At 65.2% G+C, this 19,078-nt stretch overlaps 1 protein-coding gene across 9 annotated transcripts in view; it reads right to left on the bottom strand.

Annotated features, from left to right (window-relative positions):
- BAIAP2 (BAR/IMD domain containing adaptor protein 2) overlaps positions 1-19,078 on the bottom strand; it is a 63,464-nt gene that overhangs the window by 22,504 nt on the left and 21,882 nt on the right. For all 9 annotated transcript variants that reach the window (XR_007146847.1, XR_007146849.1, XR_007146848.1 and 6 more), the window contains exons 4-6: positions 2,574-2,635; positions 1,732-1,803; positions 1,017-1,154 (exon numbers count right to left, since the gene is read on the bottom strand). Coding sequence is in view for 5 of the 9 variants with exons in the window: in XM_047832720.1 (XP_047688676.1) it covers positions 1,017-1,154; positions 1,732-1,803; positions 2,574-2,635 (272 nt within the window). In the remaining 4 variants the exon portion in view is untranslated. The remainder of the gene's footprint in view (positions 1-1,016; positions 1,155-1,731; positions 1,804-2,573; positions 2,636-19,078) is intronic.

The raw sequence follows: 19,078 nt of genomic DNA, 5'->3' as shown, positions 1-19,078 counted from the left end.
CCGCCGCTGCCCTCCCTGCGACAGGGGCCTCCCCTCCCTCACGGGGCTGAGCCGCTTTGCATACAGGGCGACGGCTCTGCCCCGCTGTTGCCCGGTCCGTGCTCCCCGCCAGGCGGGACCGCGTCGGGGAGCAGGTGGGCCTCTCGTCGGCACCATGCGCAGGGAGGGCGCGTGCTCTGCGTGCCCCACGGCCCACCAGTCAGTTCCCACCTGCGGCCAAGGCCCCGTGGGCAGTGGGACCCGGGCACGCACGCGTTCACACACGGTCCCGGCACCCCAGCACGCGCGTGCGCACGCAGGAGCCCCAGAGCAGGGGCGCGCGGCGCACCTCAGGGGTGCCGATTTGACGGCTGACACGAAGGGTGGGGCCCCGGGAGGTGAGGGGTTCATGCCCGTCCCCGCGGTGCTTCCCCTGAAGCAGCTGGGACAGGTTCTCCTGAGGCCTCCTTTGGACACGACGGCGTCCTGTTTTGTCTCCTCCTTATCCGAGTCGTGTGACCTCGGGGGTTGGGTATTCTGGGCCTGATCTGTGTCAACTGGCCGGGGGGTTCCGGCCAATCAGGTGTATTGGGCCCGTGCCCATCACGGGCCGCGCTGTCCTAAATCCTAGCCCTGCTCAGGACATGATGCCTGCCGGGCCGGGCACAACAGTGAGGGAAGCCGCACCAGCGCCCGCCCCTCCCGTGCCATCTGCCTCTCGCGGCGGGGCTGCTGAGACGCTTGACCGGCCAGCGCCTGCCCGTGAGGGCTCTGGGCCCAGTCCTGGGGCCGGGTGGCCACAGGCCGATTAGACTGTCAGTCTGGGGTCTGCCTCCGAGGCAGAGTCCAGAGGAACAGGGCAGGAAGCTGTCCCCGGGGTCTCTGCTCCTTTGGTGGCAAGCCTTCCGGTGCCCCACGGAGGAGGCGGGAGCAGGGCGGGGGCCGCAGGGCCACACTGGCCGCGTGCCAGCTCCAGGACGGGCGGTGCTCGCCGCCCCGAACCCACAGAGGCCGCCGCGGCAAGGGCCGGGCCCTACCTGCAGCTCCTTGTCCGAGTACTTCTGCGGGTTCTTGCTGCCTTGGCTCTTCTTGCGAAGCTTCTTCAGCTCGGCCTGGCACTTGTCCAGCGCATCGCCCCTGCTCCTTTGCTCCGTCTGGTATTTCTTCAACGCAGCCTGCGGTCCAAGCACACGACACAGAGCAGGGGCCCATGAGTGGCCGGCCTTTCCTGCTCTCCGCAGGGCGGCCGCCACCCCAGCACCGAGGGACGGCGGGCCGAGAGGGGAGGGCGAGGCCAGGGCCTCGGGGGCCCTCTGCTCCCAGAGATGAGAACCGGGTCTCGCCTCGTCCCCTCCTGCGCCACCGAGAGCCAGAGCGGGAAGTCCTGTCACAGAGGACTGTCACAGAAGAGCCAGAGCCCGGCACATAATGCCCCGCAGCCGCGGCAGAGGGTGACGGCAGCGCAGGCACCATTGGGGGGGGGGGACGACGGTGAAATTACAGCAGGTCAGGGAGTCTGTGCGGGCTCTGCGGTGGCAACACCGTGCCACTGTCGTTCCCCAAAGCAGTGAACTGCAGGGGGCCAGCAGGACAGGCAGGTGTCCATCCCCCACCCACCCTCCCCTGCCCACCGGGCCACGGAGGCCCGTGGGGACCCTGCCGGAAAGCCAGCCCCCGGCGAGCCGACAGCCTGTGCACGGGGGCGGGGGGACCAGCACGGGCGACCCGACAGGCGTGGGCAGAGCTACTTACACTCAGGTACCTGGAGTCCAGCTCTACCTTCTGCTCCAGCTGTGTGAGCAGCTCGTTGTGGAAAGACTTCAGCTGCGGACGGACAGAACACACGGCCGTCAGCACCACGCGAGGCGCGGGCCGGGGCAGGAGGCAGGCAGGGAAGGGGGCAGGGAGCCCGGGAGAGGCGGACGGCCACCACAGCACCCGGGACACTGGCCACCCCGAGGGGAAAGGGGCCTGTCTCATCCCTCAGCCGGTGACCCTGCACAGACAGGTGGGCCCAGAGGAGCCGGGAGGCTCCAGGACTGACAGCCGAACAGTGGTCAGGATGTCAGACCATTCTGGTCTTTGATGGCCTCAGGACTCCGCTCCCAGGGGGGGGTGGGGGGCACAGAAACAGCTCCCTGTTGTCCCTGCCCGCTCTGGGGAGTTACTTGCGCTGACGTGAGCCACGGGCTTGAATGCAAACTGGGAAAGGCCTGAGTGACCCCTCGCTTTAGACCCGCTGGATCCTGGCTGGGCCTGTATGACCTGGGAGCATGTTGCTCCCCAGGCCCATCATGCATTGTGTCCCCACCTGGCCCCTGTGGGATCCTGTCTGACTTGGGCCCTGTGCCCCCGTGTCCTTCTGTATGTTCTTGGTCCCCACAGTGAGCCTCCTCCCCAGCATGTGACTTCCTGTCCTGGGCCTAAAGCACGTCCGCACCTTTCTGAGCGCGGCCACTATGCAATGTCCCCAGGTGGACGTGTGGCCATGGTGCACAGCCGGCTCTCCCCTTCACCTCTGACCGGCCTGCCTGCCCTTGCCCGTCTGCCCACCTGCCCACCTGCCCTTGACCCTCCCACCCTGGGGGTCTCACCATTTCTTCCAATTGATTTTGAATCTGCCTGTGGACTTCAGCCATCTGAAAGAGAACGTCTCCTGGAAAGGCAGGAGGGCAGAGAAGAGAGCAAAGTTAAGCACTCTGCGTGACAGGCCCTCCGCCCTGCACCCCTCTCGTGGCAGGGGACCAGGGTGCTGGAGGCGGGCGCAGGCGCCTGGGCCCACAGGCAGAAGTGCGCCAGGGGCAGGAGAGAGGGCACCGTGTCTCCTGACGGCGCCAGCGAAGTGAGACAGAAGATTCTAGAATGACAAGGGAGGCCAGGCCTCGAGCACACAATCACCGGGTGACTTTGAGGGGTCACAGTCCCCAAGCGTCGGCACTGAGCCCAGGTTCACGACAGAGGAACAGGCCGCCTCAAGCCCACGAGCGACCCCGAGCACACGCACCTCTCATCCCGCATCTCGCTCTCACGCACAGCCCCCAACAACTGCCCCCCGCCCACTCTGGGCCCAGCTGCCACCAGGGCCAACAAACGTCTGCGTTACTTGGGGCAAACACGAGACCTGGCTGCAGGCCCCAGAGGTGAGGGTGCCCGAGGAGGCATGCGAGGTGCACAGGCTGGCTGACCTCATGAGGGCCTCTGGGGACAATCGGAGCGTGTGGCACAGCTCTCCAAACACCTTTTCTGGAGCAGCGACGCTTCGGGAACACTGACGTGTCCTGGGCCCGTCTCCAGAGACACAGGAGGAAACCGAACGTGGCAGCACAAAGGCGCAGGCCGTCACCCAGAGGCTGTTTCCAGCCTGCATGTCAAGGACACGGCTCACTTCACCTGCAGGCAGGGCACATGCCAGGGCTCTGCAGGTTTCTGGGTGACCTGATATTAGCCCATACCCCAAACTCTCTCTCTCTCTTGGTAGCAGACAATCGGCCGCGAGGCGCCTCCGACACCCCACTCGGCCCACGCAGCTCCATGAAGGGGAAGGAGACAGGCCGCTGGGGACAGGGAGCTCAGCCGAGCACTTCCTTCTCCCAAAGCTCCTGAAGGTTCCACACAGCTCCATCCTGAGGCGTGGTCACTGTGACCGACAGGTGCACAGCCCTGAGCATTCCAGGCTGTGGCCACGGAGGGAGGGACGCCGTGCAGCTCAAGACACAACCAGGGTCAACAGAGCCCCCAAACCCGCCCCCAAGTCAGTGCCCACAGGACACAAGCTCTAGGCCGGAGACCATTCACTGGCACCTCCCTCCCAAGACCCTCAGGGCTGCCCAGCTCTCCCCCAGCACTGGCACGAAGGACCCCCACCCAGGGCGGAGGGGAGAGCTGGAACGGGCAGCCAGGCTGCATTCGCCTGAGCGGCCGGTCCTCCCCCGGAGGCCACTCGTGGAGCAAATACCGTCCCCGTGCTGTGGACACGATGGAGCAGGGGGCCCGCTCTGCCCTCGAGGGTCGGCACTTCCGACAAACCCGTCCCTGAGGTGCCGCCCACACCAGCGAGCCCTCTGTACTTGTGCCTGAGACCCTTGGGGTCACGTGACCCAGAGGATCCTTTCGGGGGGCAGTCACGAGAGGAACCCTGGCCCCCAGCAAGGCCGGCCAGAAGCGGAAAGCCCCCGTGGCCTCTGTGAGAAGCCTCAACGGGGCCGTGCTGCCCACTGGACGCACGGAAGGCCTCACCGGGGTCGCCTTCCCTCCCAGAAGCACAGCGGGGTTCTGGGGAGACCCGCGCCTCCTGCTCACTGGCTGCTCCATGGGCTGCTGACACCATCCTGGCCTGAGGGCCACAGGGCACGCTGAGCACTGGCTGGGACCAGGAGCCGTACAGACAGACCCGCTGTTCAGCACAGACTGCCAGGCTCGGCTTGAGCAAGTGGGACCCCACCCTGCGGGGCCCTGAGCCTCGGCCGGAGCTCATTCACCCCGATTCTCAGGGCCGCTGGATGCGTCCCCAGATGCCTGCTCGGCCCCAGACACGCAGACTTCTGCTGACTGACTCATCCGGCAGCCGGGACCCCGCCGTCCCACCACAGGCCCTGCCAGGCTGACCCAGCCCTCTTCCTCACCCAACCCTGAGCCCAACGGGTACAGAGACCCCCTCCTGCCTGTCAGCCTGGGGCCTGGCCTGTGGGAGGCCTGGGACGGAGGAGGGGCACCCTCGCCCCCGGAAGGGCCACTGCCACGGCCCTGGCGTGCATGTGCCAGTGAGAGAGGGTGTGTGTGAGCCTGGGCCTCAGACCCGCATGCTGCCACGGCCCCACGGACACAGGAATCTCAGTGGCTGGGCTGTGAGCATGTGGCCCCCAGACCAGAGCTGTGTCCCACTGGGTCGTCTCTAGGACCCACAAGCTGGGAGGCAATGGAGGCAGACCCCAGAAGCTCCCAGCGCGCAAACCACCTAATTCGACGCGGCAAGTGCCACGGCGTGCCGGCACCACCACAGACGCCAGCACCAGAGCCACGGCACGGGCCATGCCCGGCAGGACCCAGAGGTCCTCAAGTTACTCCCATTCCTGGTCTGACCTCGGGCCTGAGGGTGCTGTGGGACGTGGCAGGGCAGGGAGGAACGGCCCTGGGGAGAAGGCCCTGCCTCCACCGAGGCTTCCTGTGGTCAGGTCGGAGCTGTGACCCCACGCGGCCAATGGCTGACCACATGCCAAGGGGCTGAGCTGAAACTCACCCGTGCAGGAGAGGTCGGGACACTACTCCTACCCAGTCCTGACCCTGGGAGCCTGACGTGCTAGGGAAAAGGCCAAGAGCCACAGGAGGCGGAAGGTGACGTGAAGGCCCGGGTCCCCGGCGCTGGCTGGAGGGAAGCCACTGGGATGAACAGGAGCGCACGGGCCCCGGCCAGGGCAGCCCCGCGGAGGCGGCCAGGCTGCCGCCACCCGCCTAGTGCAGACCCGCGGCCCCACCGGCACCTGGGCATCGCCCTCCGTCCGTGCGCACCCGCTCTGGTGTGCGTGGTGGGCACGTGTCCCAAACCCAGAGCCACGGGCCCGGCCCCTGGGTGCTCAGAAGCAGTCCAGGACCCCAGAGGGGCAGCCCCACATTCGTTCTGCTTCTTTGTGCTTTGCATCCTTCTGGAAGTTTCCCAGAACACCCCTCCCCCGAAGATCGGGAAAACATCTAGGATTTTCTTTGTGACGCAGGGGTCTTCCCATGTTGGGGGCCTCGGACACACCTTTGGGCTCTCTGGCTGCGGGCATCTGGGACTTGGTTAAACAGAGGCCAAGGGGCGCAGCACCCACACAGCACGAGGTCTGGGGGGCATGGGGAGAGCCCCAGACCCAGCCTGCGGGCACCGCCCTCACCCACACCCCTCTGCCCCCACGGCCCCCTGGAGAGGCATCAAGTCCGGAAGGAAGACACGTGGCAAGCAGCCTGTCCACGTTCTCACATGGTCCATTAAAGTCTCCTGCCTAGGGCGGCGCCCACGGCATCGGCCAAGCTCTAGACCCCGGAATCAGAAGTCAACGTCAAGGTCTCGTTGAAAGCACATATTTCCCGGAGAGCCTGCGCACCAGCTCACGAACAACTGACAGCAGTAAGCGCCACGGTGAACGCCCGAGGCCGAGAACACCTGCAGCCCTTGGGGGGCTCCTGCTGTGCGCCCCGCTGCAGACACGCTCAGAGGCGCCCCGGGGCCCGTGGCCGAGCTGCCGGTGCACACGCTGGGGAACACGCAGCCAGTGCACACACGGCTCTGAGCTGCAGGCCCGTGGCTGCACAAACCAGCCCACACAGTCAATTTTTAAACTGCATTGTACATGCAGCTGCAGGAACGGGGCGGGGGCGGGGGGGGGGGAGGTTGGTGAACAGCCCCACCAGCCACTGGGCCCCTGGGGCGCTGCTGGCCCTGAGGTGGCTGCAGGGCAGCCTCACCCCTGCCAGGAGGAGCCCAAACCTGAGGTGTCAGCACTAATGCTCACCTGTCCCCTTACCAGGTCCCAGAAGGCAAGCTGGTGCAGGTCCCTAGAGCCCCCCTCGCAGGAGCTGGGTCTGATTTTGGGGTTCCGCGACTCCCTCCACGCCATCTCCCACGCGCGAAGGACAGCATGGAGTGAGGACACCCTTCCGGGACCCGCTGCCCAGGAAAGAGGCGGCTGCAGCCCTTCCCCGTGGAGTCCTCTGAGTGTAGGTGCATGGGGCCCTGGGAATCCATGTCCTGGGTTCACAGCACAGGTGAGTCCCAAACTCGAAAAACCGGGTTTAAAATAGCAGCTCCGACCCAACCTTGCCAGAGCAAACAGTGGAAGAGTGGGACAGCTCAGCACCGAGCACCACTGCCTGACGAACCGCCAGGGCTCCAAAGCGTCAACAGAAGGGGTGGCAGGCGGCAGGTGCCCACGCCCGAGGCGCAACGGGAGGGGGGAGGGCGGCCAGGCCGCACCCGGGGCCAGTGAGTCAGCAAAGCCTGGAGCCTGGTGGCCGGCTTGGAGCAGAGGGGCCACATTGGCTCAAGGAGTCCCAGGTGGGGAGGAGGGTCTGGAGCGAGGAAGGGGCGAGGGCCTTCAGGAGCAAGGACAAGAGAAGGGGCGAGCCACACACGGGGGCCACGCTTCATGCGGGACCAAAGGTGTCTAAAGCGCAGGCGTCTGAGGGGAAGCCACGCCCTCTGCAGCCCTCACACCAAGGGTTTGCCTTGCTGGTCACACAGCCAGATGAGCAGTGAGTCGCCTGTGGCTGAACCCCCTCGGCTCGGAGTTCGAACACGTCAAGTCTTTTCAGGGACCTCAAACGTCTTCAGGTGAAGAGTGGAGCTTGGTACCCACAGCAACGCCCCTCCCCCAGGGGGACAGCCAGCACATGCAAACATGTGCGTGCGTGCACAGGAAAACATGCGTGCACAGGCACGTGCACACGCAAGGCACACACGAACACACGGAGGTGCACACACACGGCCACCGTGGTGGGGGGGGGGGGGACGTGCAGGGGATGTTTGGCTGGACTCGAGCCGGTTTTGTCTCCTGTCGCTAACTCTCGTGTGGACGGCGGCGGGACAGGCGTGACCGACTGTGACCCGGGAGCCTGGGCATCTTGTAGGCAGGTCCATGTGCCACCGAAGACGGGCTGGGGGCCCTGGAACCGCAGGGTGCTGGCCCAGCCCTGGGGTGACAGGGACACAAGAGACTCTCCAGCCTTGCAGTGGGGACCCGGCCCCCAATAAGGACACTGGGCCAGGACCCTGAGCCCCCCGGGACCCGGGACCCGGCCCCCAACGAGGACACGGTGCGGGAGCCCGGGCCTGTGAGCCCCCGAGAGGCAGCCGCATTAAGTATATTCGCTGCGTTGAGTGACCATCACCCCGAACTCCAGAACAGACCATCACTGGCACGTAAGAGGAGTCGGACGCGTGGACGCCGTCCCCCGTGGCCTCTTCGCTGAGCTTCATCCAGCTGCGGCGTGTCAACCCCTCAGGCCTCTCGCGGAGGAACGCTGCCCCAGCGCGGGGATCGAAGGCTTGTCGTTCCTCAGGCCGGACACGTGGAGGCCACCGCCCGGGGCAGGTGCCAGCAGCGCGGCCGTGACGCTCCGCCCTCGCCCCGACAACCCCGAACTCCGCCGACACACCACTGGTGTTCACGACACACGCTGAGGTTTTCCCATCTGCGGTAGCGCGACAGCATCCCGACCGGCGGAGCCAAGCAGAGCTGGGTTCCAGCAGCCAGAGCCGCCACTTGTGGGGGCCGGGGGCTCGGGACCCCAGCGGGAGCCCGCGTCGGCGGCCCTGCTCCGGACTGGCGCCAGCGGCTGGGAACGTGAAGCAGGGACGCTACCGACAAAGCCGCGCATCCTAACAGGAGCTGAGCCTCCAGCAGGTCAGAGGCGCGCAGGAGGGCAGGGGAGGGCGGAGGCTGTCCTTGGGGAAGGCCCTGCCGCCGCCGGCCGCCCAGCAGGATGGCGAGCGCAGGGAACGCCAGAACCCAGTCGCTGCTGTTACCACGCGTTTCACCCCGCGCTCCAGAACTTCTGCCGGACCTCCACGACTCTGCACGGGCCCCGGCAAGAACCTCGGCGCCGGGGGCCTGGGCGGCCCCACACAGTGTCAGGTGCCAGCCACCAAGGAGCGAAAAAGGCAGGAGCGCGAGGCCGCAGCAGCGCAGGGGGAGCCCAGAGGGACCCAGCAGTGCGCGGCTGAACACGCGGGAGGTCCAGCTGACGGGCCCTCACCAGGGAGGACAGCCAGGCGGGGCAGATGTGCGGCACGAGAGCAGGACTACGGCTCCCGAGGGGGCCCTGGCACTCGAGGTGAGGACAGGACACGGGAAGGAGTGCCCTGCTGGTGCGCGGCCGTGTCCCGCGAGCAGATGACAGAAGAACCAGCCTCCCAGGACGCTCTCGGAACCTCCGGAGCGACAGCATGGAGGGGTGGGCCACCCAAACCACACCGAGCGGGACTCGGCCAGCGGCTTCATACACGTCCAGGGACACAGGACCACACCGGTGACGTCGCGGAACCCGGGAAACCTTCAAAGGTTTCCCCAAGCGGGGCTCTTTGGGAAAAGAGAAAAGATTCCAGAAAACTAAGAAAATGACGTGTACCCGAGTTTTTAAAAGTACGAGCTCTACAAGCTGCAGGCTGGTATGCTGACATGAGAACCATCACCCGGTGGAGGAGGCCGCTCCCAGCCTGGGGCCGCTGCTCACACTTTCATCCTCTGCGGCCAGGGCCCCATGACTGCAGTGAGTACCTGCTCCAGGTGAGACAACTAACAGACGCCCTCGGTGTGGCACCTGTGCCCCCTCCCGGAGGCCGCCAGGACGGCGGGGCTGCTTGGCACGCTCACAGAAGGCCAAGACAGTCAGCGGGGCTGGCAGCAGACAGGGACCCGGCCTCGGGGTTCCAAGGATCCTGGTGGCCACCACGTGGCACAGAGGCCACAGCCAGGGCTGGCAGCCGGCAGCAGGGACACCTGTCCCGCAGCTTCTCGGACCCCAGGACCAGCACAGGCGCAGAGCCGCCTCCTGTGGGAAGCGGCAGCACCGGCCAGGCCCCTACAGCAGCGATGGCCGGCACCCAGGACTCCTCTGTGGGCCGGGAGGAGGCCTGGGGGCACGTCAGAGGCCGGTTCTACAGCCGCACCCAGAAGTTTCCCCTGACGGCCCTGGGTAAACACAGTGGGAGCCGCTGGTAGATCAAAAGAGCCGCGAGCCACGGCTTCGGAGTCCCTTCTTCCGTGGCTTAGAGCACAACACACGCTCCCTCAGCCGGATCTCCCAGACCTTCAGAAGACTGCAAGAGTTCAATGCAAATACCAGTTCGCCATCTCCTAGGTCCCCGCGTCCTCGACGTTTGGCCGTGTTTGCTTTAACTCTCTGCTCCTGACGCATACGCACACGCACGCACCTACCCCTTCTGCAGAACCACTTGGGATTCAGCAGCAAGCGTTGGGACGTGGCCCCAGCCTGCATGCTGAGAACAGGGCCCGGAGCCACGGCAGCACACCCCTGCCCCCACGAGGAAAGCCACCACCGACACAGACTCTCCACAGGACAGCGCGCAGAGCGCATCCAGAACTTCCCCCCACCTGCGACCGCATGCTAAGCTCTGGCTGGCTCTGGTTTCTCTCGGGGACTCAGCGCTCTGTGCATCCAAAGGCTGCTTCAAGCACTCGGAACCCAGTGTCCTAACCGGGCTTGGAGACAGGTTCCGGGAAGGAGCGTGGAGGGGTGCCCAGACTTGCGTCTTCCTCCTTGGGCAATGGGGTCTTCGGGTCCACGGGGAGCCCCCCACGCGTTCACGACATGGACGTTTGTAAAGATTCAGGCTGGGTTTTTGTTTCTTTTCCCTTTTGCAGAAGATACGAAGTGTTCTCATAACCCTCAAATGACAAGGAGCTGAGCGGCAGCGTGAATCTGGCAGATTGCAACAAACACAGGCCGGAGAGGGGGCCCGGGGCTCGCTCACGCATGCAAGGCTGGGGCGGGCGCCAGAGTCCGCCGAGAGCCCCTCCGGGGCCCTCCCGCCGGTTCCTAATCCCCAAGGAGTGAGGACGCCATTTCACAAGGATGAGTTAACACCCCACTGAGGCTTAAGAAAGAACAATTTCTGCCAGCGCTCCACAGGCCCGAGGAGGCGGCTGGGGGACGGCTCCTGCAAAGCCAGACAGTGGCCCGTGCCGACCCCACGGTGAAAGGGAGCAAGCCTGCCACCAGGGGACAGGGCTGGGTGCCCCGTGGAGGGCCAGGTGAGCATCACCTCCAAACTGACAGGTCTGGAGGTGGGGACGCTCGTAGAACCTGACCCAAGAAACGGGGAGGAAGCTGGGGACCTCCGGCGGAGATGGCCCAGGAGGGCAGTTTCTGTCTTTTTCTTAATCCCGCTCGGTTGTCACCCAGCGTGACAGCTTCAGGCGCACCATACGGTGACGCAATTCCCTCCGCTGCTCGCCATGACAGGTGCGCCCCTCACCACCCATCGCCGGCCCCCCCCCCACCCCGTCCGCCACCTCCCTGGTAACCATCAGTGTGCTCTCTGCAGTTAAGAGTCTGGCTCCTGATTTGTCTCTTTTTTCCCCTTTGTTCGTCTGTTTTTTGTTAAATTCCACGTATCAGTGAAGCCACATGGTATCTGTCTTTCTCCGACTGGCTTATTTCACTCGGTATCATGCTCTCTGGCTCCATCCACGCCGTTGCAAGTGGCAGGATCTAGTTCTTCTTTATGGCTGAGTAATATCCCATTGCACATACACGTTTTCTTCATCTGTTTGTCTATCGACGGACACCGGGGCTTCTCCCGCAGCCTGGCTACCGCTGATAATGCAGTTAACACCGAGTACATGAATCCCTTTGAATTAGTGTTTCTTGTATTCTTTGGGTAGATATCCCGCGGTGTGATTACTGGATCGTTAAGACAGTTCCATTTTTAACTTTCTGAGGAAACTCAAGGAAGGCAGCTTCAATCTCTGAGGCACAGGCTGGCTGCGGCCTGACTTGGGGGAGGGGGAGAGGATCAGACACCCACCGGGCCTCTAAAACCCACGGCCACACACAGCGGGACTGAGTCCCAGGGGCAGAGACCAGCTTCTGCTGTGTGGCCTGTCTACCGAGCAGGGGGTGCTCACCAGGGAGGGCCACCTGCGGGGTGACCGACCCTCACAGAGAAGGAGTCTGTGGGGGAAGGGCTCCAGGACAGCCTTTCCCGGGCTGAACTAATTTTCTCACGGTTAACAAGCACGGATGTGTGTACCTGGTGTTGTGATTAAATCGGTAGTGCCGTGCATCTCACGATCAGGGGGACCGGGCTGGGCAATTGACAGACTCCGTCAGCAACAGCGACGGTGACCATGAGGAACGTGGGCACAGCACTGCCTCGATACCAGCAGCCCCTCCACACACACCCCTCCCTGCTTAGGCAGGATGGTGGTGGTTGAAACAGTTAAGGAAACAGGGGAAGAGACGGGAAAAGCCCCAGCAGGGGGACAACACTCAGTCTCCCTGTGGAACCAGGCCTTTGCCTGCGGGAAGGCGCCACCCCCTCAGGGTCAAGGGGTGGGCACCACAGGCGCCCCCTAACCTCCCACCCCTGCCACCCTTCCCCCTCAGTGACAAAGTCAGGCCTGGCTGGGGGTCCCGAGCACCAGACAGCTTCCTTGCCGGCCTGCCTGCGCCTTTCCCACAGTGGGGACTGGCCGCCGGTCTGGTCTCCGGTCTCTGATCCCGGCTGCTACAAACTTCACAGGGCCCTGTGGACGCGAGGAGCTGTGCGAGGGGCAGCCACCCACAAAGGAGTGGTGTCGGCAGGAGCCAGGGGAGCTGATGCCACAAGACAGGGGTTGTCTTCAGCAGCGCCGTGACTGGGTGGGGACGATGACGAGACCAGGTGCCTGGCCCACTGGCCCTTAGGGAAGATCAGCACTCAGACCAGGCTGGGTGCTCACAGGAAGCACGCAGCTTCTAGGAGGGGGACATCCCGTGGTGAAGGGTCCTCACATATGAGCCCTGGGTCACTGGGGGCCCAAGTCGGGCCCCATCTCCTCTGAGAGTCTCCCTGTGGCTGCCCCAAGCCCTCTATTCAAATCCTATACCTGCTAACCTGTACCAGGGAACAGTCAAGCCCGCGACACCAGCCCCAGCTAGACTAAGCCCGGACAGAGCCCCAGGAGCAGCCAGGACTGGTGCTGGGGAGGGTCCTGCACACACTCGCCACCCCCTCCCAGGGTACAGGAGGCCGGCCAGACAAGGGCTGGGAGCAGACGTGTGCCACCCGCCCGGCCCTTCCCCCACCCCAACCTCAAGTAGTTGATGTTCCTCCCTCCCAGCAGTTAAGTCCTGTTGGGGGGGATGGGAGGTAGGGGTGGGGGGGCACCACGCCCTGGCAGAGCTGGATGTGACCATGTTGCAAAGGCAGGAAGGCCCCAGGGCTATAGGCTGTGCCCTCAGAGCCAAGGCCCTTCCAGGACCCTAGGGACACAGCCACCAGGACTCTTCAAGGCAGGGGTCAGGGTGGCCCAGGTAGGATCTGGAGCAGAATGTGGAGCCATCCGAGGCCATGCAGATGAGCACAGGTGTCATGTGAAGCCAGAGGGACCCCGAGACATGACTGTAGGAGCACACGCTCTGATCAGGAGAGGTCTGGTCAGGCCAGAGCCACCAGGGTCTCACTGGAGGGGCCTGAGGGAGCCTGAGGCCAGGGAGGGGTGAGGGCAAGGGCTGTGGTGCGCCGTCAGGGTGGGAGCCCTCGGGAGAAGGGAGTGTTTGTTATTCGACCGGCACGCCAGTGGAACCCTGTGGAACCTGTGATTCAGCCAGTCTCTCTCGGGGGTCTGGGACCCAGAGCCCAGGGGAAGACCACGGCAGCCACAGGCCTGCCAGGAGCCCCAACCCTGCTGGGGCTCTGCTACTCGGCATCCAGCCCTGGAGGAGCAGAGCGGAGACCCACCCGGCGAGGACTCTGCAGCCTGGGGCGCTGTGCGCACCGTGGTGGAGCGGGATTCGGGATTCACCAACGCTCTCTGCCTCCTCCCGGCAGAGCCCCGCACCAGGAGAGCCCTCAGAGCCCCAGACAGTGCCAGAGGGTACACAGGAGGGACGTGAGCTCCCTCTGGTTTCTCTGGAGCTGGACGGACCCGGTGGGAGGGCTGCTCCGGTGCTGCTCGGAGATCACGGCATCCCCTGTGGTCACTAGTGGCCACCAAGGACACCGAGAGCTCATGGCTCTGGTGTCTGTCATTTCAGGAGGGGCCTAGAGCCAAGGGGTCAGCTGCTCAAACTTGGCTGTGAACGCACACCACCTTCTGGAACCTTCTGAAGCAAATATCCATAATGCTCAATTATTCTGGTGGCTTCCAGAGCGGAAGGCGCCTCCAAGAGCTAATTAGCATATGCCTGAACAAGGCACAAATATAGAGCTCTCTTAAGGGGAAGACAGCACAGGGGCTGAGGGGGCGTTGCACCGTCAGGGCCACCGGACGCGGCGCTCAGATGTCGCCAAGGGGACCCTGCCCCCGGGAGGAGCTGCCAACACCACCCTCTCCACTGGCCTCGAAGCCACCAGCTCCTCCCTGGGAGAAGCGGGTTCTTCTCCCGCCCACAAAAAAAGGCAGAAATGGAAAGCGGCTGATTTGGGGGGTGGGGGGGAACCAGGAGAAAAATCGATGGCTGTGTTGCCATGGCGATGACAGCAGCCGGCGATCCTCACCGATGCGCTCTTCTGAGGCACAGTGAGAGCGCGGGGCCCTTTCGTGTCGATGCCGCGTCAACCGTCCACGCCTGGGCACCGGGCCTTCACGGCAGAGGCAGAGGTGAGGCCAATCACACTCGGCCCCCGCCCTATGCGCCCCCAACCGGACCTGTTCCGGGTCAGATCCTGGGCTGGCATCAGCCGCACCTGGGAGTCTGTTCGGATCTTAGAGTCTCAAGCCCGCCCCTGGCCTCCTGCTGCCAAATAAATCTGTGCTCGGACACGGTCCTCAGGTGTGTCCCACGGGCACACGGTGGGCACCGGGGTCCCTAGGACATCTGTCCAGGATGGCAGGGGTGCTGCCTCAAGGTGCTTGCTGAGACCGGAGCACACGAGCGTGTGAACCCTGGGTGGCGCGGAGCTGGGCACGGGGCTTGGCAGGGGCACCGACTCCATCTGACCCCTTCTCGAGCCCCGGGGACCCCACGGTGTGAGCACAGGGAGACGCAGCCCCTGCGGGGAGGCAGAGGGGACAGTATCCGCGCACGCTCCCCTCCCCCCACCTCACGCGTCCACCAGGGCGCATCTCCGGCAGGCTCACCGCCCGCCAGCCTCGTCTTTCACTCTGCCTGGTATGGCTTTGCCAGGAGACACTCGCTGTGAACGCAGCGGGGGTTTCTGCCTACGTTTCTACCCAAAGGAGATGCCAAGGACCAAAGTCACGGAGGGAGCAAACCCCGACACTGGGCGACAGGGGGCCACCTGGCGTCAGGAGTAGGCAGAGCGGGGCCCAGCAGCCACCCAGGCCCTGGCCCGGAGCAACGTGAGTCTGTGCCCCCAGCTGCGGGAGGCGCTGCTGCTCGGCTCCTTCCCAGGCGCCACCGAGGACCCTCCACCAGGCGCGACTTTCCAGGAACCTGCCCATTGCACTCCCTGGCTAACTGTGCAAGTGGACATCGGCTCTGCCGGGACAGGTTCCTCAGCACCAACTTGCTCGAACTCTCGCAAGACAAAAGCAGGGACAGAGATCACTTGGAGAGGACTGGTCACTGGAGTACCAGGTCGCCACGGTCAGAGCGTCACACCGCCTGTGACATGCCTACCCTCCTCCTGCACCAGCCCTGGGCCGCCACGTGGACACCGGCCGCCGCTCGAGGGAAAGGGAGGGGCTGCTGTCCTCAGACGCTCTCAGCGGGGCACTGCCGCCATACCGGGCACAGTGCAGTCTGTCTGCCGCGCCTCAATTCGGGGGTGACAGGGGGGGTCACGGGCCGGGGACCTTGCAGTGGTCTGGGCCATAGTGGGGAAGCTCTGGGCCCCAGGGCCGGCCTGGGCGTGCCACCGCAGGGGAGGGTGGGGTGTACCGGGCCCCAGCAAGCCTCCTGCCAAATGCCGGGATGAGGGACAGGTCAGACGCTCCCTCTCAGAGCAGGAACAAGCTGCCAGCAGAGGCCCCGGGCCAGGTCCCGACAGGCTGTGCCCAGCCCCACGTCAGCGCAGAAGTCCGGCCGCAGGCTCCACTTCCCGCCTTCCAAGCAGGGACCCTGGAAACCAGGTGACGGGCCTGGCGGTCCCCAGCCCGTCCTCAGGACGAGATCCAGCCGAGACTGCTGTCCCCCGTTGGCCTTCCTGCCCCAGGGACACGGCAGGTCCAGCTAACATTTACCAACGTCTCCTGATGAGGGCTGATCTGGCCCACACCACTCCCGTGAGGGCGGGCTAAGCTGCTACTCTGGAGGCCCCGGCAGGAGAGCTGCTTAGTTGGCCCAGGGGCCCTGAGGGGGGCCCCACACCTGCTGTGTTCAGTCCCGAGGCCTCGGCTGCCACGCTGGGCCGAGCGGACGCAACCCACGACAGCTCCCGGGCTGGCTTCAAGTCTTAGTGACGACGGGCAGGACGGGGAGTCCACAGAGATCTGTGTGTCAAGCCCTGGCAGGTCCACTCGGCCAAGGAAGAGCGGGAGAGAGCAGCCTTATCTTTGGGGTCCGGTGACTGCCTCTGTCTAGGGGCGCCCCCACCTCCACGTGCTGTTGGGGGAGACTTGGTGTCACCGGCTGGGAAGAGGTCCTATTCCAGGCTGGGACGGGTGGCGTGGGGGCTCGGAGTCAGGCCCCTTGGGTGTGAGATGGGTCTGGCTGAGGCCTGCAAGTGGTGGGAGGGTTTAGCAAGGGCACTTTCTACTGTCGGAGTCTGACAGCAGGTGGCACGTCAGACTGAGCGCAGGCACGTGCCTAAGAGAGGACCTCCTTGGACAGGTGCAGGGGCCGCAGGAGGGGCGGCGATGCTCACTGTGAGAACAGGAGCACGCGCAGGTGGGCGGCCCAGGGCAGCGTCTCAGAATGGCCTCTGCCAACAGAAGCCCTCCAGCCATGGTCTCCAAGTCCCTGGGGTCACAGAGTCAAGGGCATTCCCCTCTGCTGGGCCCTGCATTCCAGCCACACCGTACTCGGGAACAGGCACCCGTGCCTCTGGGCCCTCTGAGCCCAAGGCCAAGCCGGACAAAAGCCGGCTGTGCGGGCGGGGCCGAGAAGCAGCACCAAAGCCCACAGCGGGGTCTCCAGAGGCGGGCATGGGGAAGCTGGCCCGAGCGGTTCACTCTGCGGCCACGCGTGGAGCGCAGCCAAACGGCAGGGGAGTGCTCAGGTCGCACCTCCCTTAATCCAGTGACTCAGGGGCCAAAGCAGGCCGGGTTTCAGGCCACCACCCAGCAGCAAGCATCCCGCCGCCAGGCCGCGCCCAGCACAGAGCTCCCGCTGCCCTTGGGCGGGTTCGGTGTGGGCAGACGGGCCCTGCAAGAACACACACGCCCGGATCACAAACAAGCGGCCTCTTCAAAGGCAGAGAACAGAGAGAGAACGGCCGTTCACATGGATGAGGCCCCAGAGGAGGCCGTGGACGGGGCGGGGCGGGCTCGGCACGAAGCCTGGCCTCGCGCTGGGGGAAACGGAGGCTCGGCAGAGGCTGTGCCCCGCGCCCCATGACTGCTGCCTCCCTTTAAGTAGTGCCACCTTCCAGAAAAGTCTAGAACCCTCCAGAAAGCCAGGGAAGGCCGAGGGCAAGCGACGTGACCGTCTTCTGGCTGAGTGATTGCAGCACAAAAGGCCTGAGTCACCGCACACACGTACCAGGAGCCCGGGCACACCGGGACTCCAGCCCCCATGTCCCACTCCCTACCTGGGCTCAGCCCAGCCCCTGCCACACCGTGGCCCTGGAGAGAAGAGCCGGGGGTGTGCCTGTGGCCTCGTCCAAGTACACAGCACCTAGGCACTGCTGTCAGTGAGCTGACTGGACAGCACCCTCCCCTGCACAGAAACCCAGGGCAGCGGCTGGCACCCCAGGAGCCAACGCTGCAGAGGACAGCACGCACAACTGCACACTGTGACCCGGGGCCGAGGCCCACTCTCTAGTGGCCATGACAGTGGCACAAAAGGCCCATGAGCCAGCCGCTCCACGCCTGGGCAGGGGACACATGTGCTGTGAGCCCCATGCATGTGCCTGTGGCATACAGGGAGGCGGGCAGACAGGAGAAATGAGGTAAAGTCAGAGACGACCGGGCAGAGTGGCCGCAGGGCAGACGAGACGGCCCCCGGGGTTCCTTCCACTGACCTTCCCACTTTTCTGCAAACGGAAACGTCCAGTCACTTAAAGCTTGAAACAGTGGAGAGTGTGGAAGGGCCCTGGCCACCGCCTGAGTCCCCTGGGCTCAGTCCTGCTCAGGGCTGGCACTTGAGTGGAGCCAGCACCCGCTCAGCCGTGAAACCACTGTCCGCACTTAGAGCAAGGCGAACCTGACCCACCACAAAGCCCACGTGGGAGTTCTGGAAATGCCCACGGCTCGGTGCCGTGCTCCCACGCCAAGCTGATGTCACTTCTGACAGCTCGAGGTCAGGTGGGGTCAGGGAGGCTGTTCCAAGGGGCTCAGACGGACGGGGACACAGGCGGAAGGGTGGCAGTCATGCTGGGATCCAGCAGGTTCCCAGGACAAGCACGCGGTCGGGTTGCCCTTCCGTGGGCCACACACTGGGACGGGCTTGCAGCCTCGGGCCCAGGCTGGACACGCCTCGCCCTGAGCCAGCACAGCAACCGTGAGGGCCGAGGCCCAGAGCAGGGTGTGGGAAGAGCCGCCCCTCCCCCGGGCACACGCAGACCAAAGGCGCCCCCGTGAGCGCCCTGTGGTGGGGCGGGAGGTGGCACTGGGGCCTGCCTCAGCAGAGACGTGGGGGCCCTGCACACGGCCAGGCGCAGGCGGCTGCTGGCGAGCAGGTTACAAGGGCAGTCCCCGTGCTCCCCAGCCGCTTGCTGTATCAAAGCGAAGCCCTGCGAGTCTCTTCCCTGCGGGGCAGGGGAAAGGTCAGAGCGGAACAGAAAGGGTCCCCTCCGTGAGGCCTGGACCTCACGGCACAGGGACCGGCAGGACCAAAGCAGAGAGGCCGCCCGCCTCCTGCACACGGAGAGAGGAGGGCCCAGGGGCAGCCTGGCCGCGGGCAGTGCCTCCAGAGAGCACAGGGGACCGCCAGAGAGCCGTGGCTCCCGCTCAGGAGTGGAAAACCACACACGGAAAGCCTCTCGGCACTCACGACTTCCGGTTCAGCCCGGAGCAGCACCGTGGGGCTAACGTGTAGGCGTGTGCTGTTCAAGACCCTCACGCCGGGCGGGAAGCAGGTGCAGGGCTCTGCGGGGGACGGCAGGGCCATCAGGACACAAAAGGGAGCGGCCAGGGTCTCTGCCTCTGTGCACCTGGCCATGCCTGACCTACAGCTCCCAGGGGCCACGGCAGCAGACCCAGGCAGGGAGGCAGCAGCCAGAGGGCAGGCGACGCCCCACTGTGCCGGGGTGTCTGGACGATGTGTCTGCAAACCACCTCTGGTCAAAAGGCGGTGGCAGCCTTCCCAGCACCTGGGCTGGGGCGCCACGGGG

The sequence above is a fragment of the Prionailurus viverrinus genome, chromosome E1, assembly GCF_022837055.1.
Source record: "Prionailurus viverrinus isolate Anna chromosome E1, UM_Priviv_1.0, whole genome shotgun sequence".
Classification (NCBI taxonomy): Eukaryota; Metazoa; Chordata; class Mammalia; order Carnivora; family Felidae; genus Prionailurus; species Prionailurus viverrinus.
This window is presented reverse-complemented; position numbering and strand designations above follow the sequence as displayed.